The sequence below is a fragment of the Myotis brandtii genome, unplaced genomic scaffold (assembly GCF_000412655.1).
Source record: "Myotis brandtii unplaced genomic scaffold, ASM41265v1 scaffold743, whole genome shotgun sequence".
Lineage (NCBI taxonomy): Eukaryota > Metazoa > Chordata > Mammalia > Chiroptera > Vespertilionidae > Myotis > Myotis brandtii.
In genome coordinates this window covers 1855630-1861220 of record NW_005370960.1, presented here as the reverse complement: position 1 = coordinate 1861220, position 5591 = coordinate 1855630, and the positions used below count along the sequence as shown (strand labels likewise).

At 62.4% G+C, this 5591-nt stretch overlaps 2 protein-coding genes across 3 annotated transcripts in view; one reads left to right on the top strand and one right to left on the bottom strand.

Annotated features, from left to right (window-relative positions):
- The window catches only part of YKT6 (YKT6 v-SNARE homolog (S. cerevisiae)), an 18186-nt gene extending 15628 nt beyond the window's left edge, over positions 1-2558 (top strand). For both annotated transcript variants that reach the window (XM_005882879.2, XM_005882878.2), the window contains exons 6-7: positions 365-466; positions 1125-2558. In XM_005882879.2, coding sequence (XP_005882941.1) covers positions 365-466; positions 1125-1160 — 138 coding nt within the window. In that variant the 3' untranslated portion in view covers positions 1161-2558. The remainder of the gene's footprint in view (positions 1-364; positions 467-1124) is intronic.
- Positions 2559-3337: 779 nt separating this feature from the next.
- The window catches only part of CAMK2B (calcium/calmodulin-dependent protein kinase II beta), a 39895-nt gene continuing 37641 nt past the window's right edge, over positions 3338-5591 (bottom strand). Inside the window, exon 15 of the mRNA XM_014530542.1 lies at positions 3338-3474. Coding sequence (XP_014386028.1) covers positions 3338-3474 — 137 coding nt within the window. The remainder of the gene's footprint in view (positions 3475-5591) is intronic.

The following is a 5591-nucleotide window of genomic DNA, read 5'->3' as shown; positions in this document are numbered from 1 at the left end:
GGATGTGAGCAGGCAGTGGGACTGTGGCTCTTTCCCCCCTTGGAGAGGGTCTGTGAACTTACAGGCCCCTCGAGGGAATCGGGACGTGCCCTGTCCGGTGGGAGCCCATGTAGATGCACTGGCCACCTCTGCCTGCTTGGCTGTCCATGCCTGTGTCGTGCAGGACTGGGACACGCTCTCTGCGCTAGCAGACCCTTCTAGGTTCCACAGGAAGGTCACGGGTCCTGGTGCATGCCCACATCGGACATATGCTGGTGCTCGTGTCGGGGAGGGCTCAGGGGACGTGCTTGCCCTGATGGGCTGGATGAGGGCTGTAGCCACTCGTGGTGAACGGGCAGAGCCTCACTTCTGTTCCTTCCTGCAGCACAACACCATGGAGTCCCTGTTAGAACGAGGCGAGAAGATAGACGACCTGGTGTCCAAATCCGAAGTGCTGGGAATTCACTCTAAAGCCTTCTACAAAACAGTGGGTACCTGGCGGTCCCAGGCCCCTTGCCGCGAGCAGGAGCAGCACGCCCTTGTTGCTTTGGTGCTGTGGCAGTGAGCGAGCCGGGGCCTGTCCCCGTCTTCGGGCTGCCCTGCAGGGGGTGCAGGCGGGTTCAGGCTCTGAGCCTAGGCTCACCCTTGTCTGCTGTTGGCTGAGTGGTGGGGTGCAGCATCCCCAGATTCTGACGCTGCCTGTTCGCAGGTTCCTTGCACAGAATCTCACTGAGCAGTGGGGCGAGTTAGCTTGTTCTCCACACGCTGTTGCTTTCGTGTGTCCCTTGAGGGGAGCTGGCTCGGGGGTTGGGGTATCTGAACAGGAAGCAAGAGAGGAGGTCACAGGGGCCCAGGATCTAAGTGGGAGCCACTCTGTTGTCTGGAGAAACACCAGAGCTGCCAGCCTTGTTGGGTAGAGGGTGGGCAGGGGGTCCTCAGCCAGCCAGAGCCCATGCCCATTTTTGTGTCGGGCGCCTTCCCGGTGGCAGGGTGGGCGAGGAGGACATGGTTGTCTGTGACCTGTCCAGCTGCCGGGAGGCGGCCAGGGTGGGCATCACCAGTCCTTTCCCCTCAGTGCTCAGGGCTCCGTCTGTGTGCCCAGGCCACCTCCTCAGCCCCTCTTCTGCTCCTCTGTCTCTTTCTAGGCCCGGAAGCAAAACTCGTGCTGTGCAGTCATGTGACCGTAGTCTGCAGAGGCCCCCTTGCTGCATCCCCGTCATTCCATCAGAACCGCGGCCTCAGGAGATGCCTCGGCCACAGCAAGACCAGAGCACGGTCACCGTTCACTGGAGCTCCTGGAGGCGCCGAGGCAGCGGAAGGGACCTGGGGTGGGGAATGTTCAAATTCATGTTTCTGGTCATTTTTGAAAAGATAATTTGAGGTCCTCAGAGGTATTTTGGGGCCAAATGAAACCGTAAACACTCCATGACTCCTGAAGATGCCGAAGGGCTCTTGTCTAACCTGTACATCAACTGTGTTAACGCTTCAGTGAGGGGGTTCTCAATCCACAGGGCGAGGGGCGACAGAGCACACACTGGGTTCTCCTGGGAAAGCCGCCAGGGTCACGGGGGTGGGGCAAGCAGGGTCATGAGGAGACAGCCCCTGGGATTCACAAGTTCTGAGACACAGTTTGCATTTCTGCTGAGACTGACTTCCCCTGACGCCTTGGAGGTGTTGGAGGGGGCGGGGCACCTGCCTGACCTGCAATTGGCCTTGAACCTGGATCCCAGGCAGGTGCCTCTGGCAGCAAAACTGTTTTGGCAACCACCTGGGCCTGCGTGTCTTAGCAAGTGGCCTTCCCGTGGCCACTATTACTGGGCATCAAGAGTAGGTGCCAGCCAACCAAGGACCCAGCACCCCACTTGTCTGAGTGTGGCAGCCCCCCATCCCTGCTGACTCAGTCCCCCCTCCCTCCATCCTTCTTGACCCTCAGCAGCAGGAAACCAGGCCACAGCAGCCCAGGCGATGACCCAGTAGGTCCCGGCCCCTTGGCCTGCCTGGTCCTGGGTCATGCTGCCCTGTCCACACTGCCTCCTTGCTCTGCGTGCCACCTGCGGACAAGGTGCCCTTGCTGGGGTGGCGTCAACCAGTGTGGTCTCACCCAGGGGTCCTTCTTTGAGTGTGCTGGTTCTTGCCCAGCCGAAGGTCCCACTCACCCAGCAGGAAGTGCCAGCAGCCCCAAATCTCGCTTGGGCCAGAGAATGGGATCTGTGTGGCTTCTGAGCACCTGCCCCAACAGGTTCACCTGCCGGCTGCCTTTTTCCCTGGCACTGCTGGCCTCCCTAAGGATGCTCCCTGCCCGTGTGACTCCTGCTGGACCCCGCCTTAGGGTGCAGGCCCATCCTGTTCGTGGCGCCTGAGGTGGCTGTGACTCCACTTGGGACAGTTGGGTCATGGATGATGGGGAGGACCTGGGCGAGGGTGGATTTGGAAGAGGGAGGGTGGCTGGCGGAGGTCCTGTGCCCATGTGCTCCCTGTTCATGTCATCCGGCTAAGAGTGTATTTTAATAATTGTTGCCTAACTTTTCTTGTGTTGTTGGAGAGGTTCCTATCTGGATAAAGTTGTCTTTTGAAATTCCCAAAATGGTCCTGTGCTTTGTTTGAGCCTTGGGGGGGAGGGGGGAGACCCTTCCTCAGTGTGCCCACTCTGCAGTGCACCCTCTGTTCTCTGCTGTGCAGGGGGAGGGCGGGGCCAGGGATGGGAGCCAGGTGTGCGAGCGGGGGTGGGGGCAGAGAGGCGGCATCTGCCTTAGTCCCAGGCACAGGCAGGAGCCAGGCGAGGGAGCAAGCAGAGCAGACCCTGCAGGTGTGCGAACATCCTTGTGGGTTGGGGAGCCCAGTTCAGGGAGTGGTCCCAGCAGCTGGTCCGTGGAGACTTGGCAGCCTGGCCCGTCCTGGCCCAGGACCCTGCGCTCAGCTCACCCAGCGTGACCGTCCAAACCCACAGCAGCCCTTCCTATGGAGGCCCGGGGAGCTCTGCCCAAAGCAGGCGCTGTTTAGAAGCGACAGTGGGGGCCTCCTGACCTCCCTCTGCCGTGGTGCCCGCCCTGCCCACAGGCCTGCCGGCGCGCTGGGATGCGATGTCCACCTCAGGCACAGGAACCGGGGGGCCGGGCAGGAGGCTTCTCTGATTACAGCTGATAGGCCTGGGTCTAGGAGACACCGCCCGACACCGCTCTGGCTCTGTCCTACATTCTCCACCCTCTCAGGTCCCTGCGTGCTGCCAGGGGAGCCCACGGCACCGAGACACTGATGCCAAGGGCCTCCTGGCCTGGGCCTGGCAAAGTGTCTGCCCCGGGCGGAGCAGGAGGAGGTGGCCAAGGTGGTCCCTGGGGTCCCTGCATTCTCAGTCTCGGGCTCACGGGGCACTGAGGTCTAGGGTGGTTTTGAAGCCCCCGTTTCTGTCCCAGGAAAGCACGTGGCACAGGTACAGACAGGCAGCAGCAGGGCCTGGGGTCGGGGGTGAGGGAGGCCACTGCCTCCACGTGAGGGCATCTGGGAGGGAGGAGGGGAAAGGCCTGCAGCTGGGCCTGAGGGCGGGCCACGTGCTCTGATGGCCTTAGGCACCGGTGGTCAGTCAGGTCAGCAGCCATGTGGTCAGTGCTAACAGCCTCAGAGGCCGGGGTGGTCATTCCCGAGGGAGGCCCAACAGGCTTCGTGTCCTGGCTGCAAGGATGCACTGGGTGACATCCTCCCCCTGAGGGTCAGGTCCGGGCACAGAGGGTGGGCAGAGCCCAAGCACAGGAAAGGCCTGGGGGTGTCATGCTGGGGCCGCTGCGGAGGGAGCCTGCTGGGAAGCGCAGAGCCCTGCCACCCCAGTCCTTCCTCCCGCCCTCTGTCTGGGCACCTTAGGCTCAGCACCTGGCAGCCCTGTCCCCCGATCCTGCTGGCGGCTCTGGCCATGTGGACCTGGAGAAGCCTGCTGGTCCCTGCTCTCCTCGCCTGCTGTTTCATCTTTGCCTCCCAGCAGCCACCGCTGTGCATGGGTGACGTGGGTGTCTGAACTGTGCAGGCCTGTGTGCTGTCTGCACAACCCAGGGTGTGGGCTCCTGTGAGCAGGCAGGTGGCCATGGACACCACATGCCCCAGCCCCTGTGGCCGGGGGTCAGCAAACCACGCAGGCGGGGTGGCTGATGGAGGGAATGACTCGGTAGGTCGGTGCAGCCCAGCCCTGCAGCTCCTCCCACCCCAGACACCACTGGGGTGACTAGAGAGGTTGGGGGTGCGTGTGGGGGGTCAGGTATTGAATCTGTGACTTGCGGCTGCACAGAGGGACCCCAGGCGGGTCGTCCACCCTGACAGGCTCAGGAAGGTCTGCACTCAGCCTCTACAGCCAGGCCCAGCTGGGGCCCCACGGAAGGGGCTGGGTGAGGGGTGGTGGGGTCCGAGCAGAAAGCACCGAGCTGCACATGAAGCAGTTTGTCCTGTTTGCCTTTTATTTGCAGTTTCCCGAGACAGAACAAAATAATTTTTTGTACACTTACAAGGCTCAGAAAGAAAAGACAACAAAACTCAGCAAAAAGAGAGGAGGGAAGCCGGCCAGCACCGCGGCCGCCGACCCTTGCAGGGCGGGCCAGCGAGGCCACACCATGGACATCAAGCTGGGACAGCGGGTGTGGCTTGCTTGTAGGGGTCATGCAAAAGAACTATCCCCCAGAAAAAAATCCCCAAATTAACCCAGACAGGCAGTTCCATGGAGAGGAGGAGGAGTGGGAGGAGGCCCCAGGAGGCGAGAGTGGCCAGGCACACGCTGTGGGAGGCAAGCCCTGCCACTCACTGCCCATGCCCGTGGGGCCAGGCAGATGTTTACCATGTCCACGGGTGGGGACAGCTGTTCTGAGCACAGCTGTGGGTGGGCAGATGAGTGTCCACTCTGAGTGGCATGGACAGTCTCCTTGGAGATCAGGTCCTGTGTCCTGTTTCCCATCCTATGCCCCTCCCTTGGGTTGGTTTTGGGGGGAGATAAAAAAAATCTTTGTTGAAAACCATGTGAATTGAAGAGTGCCTGGTACTGGGGCAGGAGGATCCCAGATCTCTGTGACCAGGCCGGTGGGACCTGCCCCCACCCCTGGCTGCTCTCTGCCACCATCTGACCACGAGGCCATCCCTGAGCCTCCCCGAAGTGAGCCCTGCCCCCCTCCTCCCACTCAGGGTCCCCGTCACACTGCAGCCCCCTGAAGCCTGGCAAGTGGTTGGCTTGCCCTGCCCTGCCCTGCCCCCAGAGCATACTGCCTTGGGCCCGGACCCCTGCAGTGCCCTGGAGCCCAGGGAGCCCCCGCCCCCTCTGACCCCTCCTTCCTGCATCAGGACCAAGTCCTGAGCCCTGGGCCCTCCAGCCCACACCCCCCTGTGTCGGAGGAACGCCCCATGGACAGGAGCGAGGCCAGCCCATGGGTCCCCTCCCCACAGGGCTGCTGCCAAGGGTAGCCGCCCCCCCGAGTCTGAAGCTAGCTGCACCCATCTGCACTTCCTGCCTCTGGCAGGGGGGCAGAGCACAGCCAGCCTGGGCCCTCAGAGCTTCTCACAGGCATCCTCCCTGGGGTTGGCCTGGCCTCTGCACTGCCCGTCCATGCTGGGGCATCGGGGCGCGGGGCGCTGGCCCGGGAGGAGCC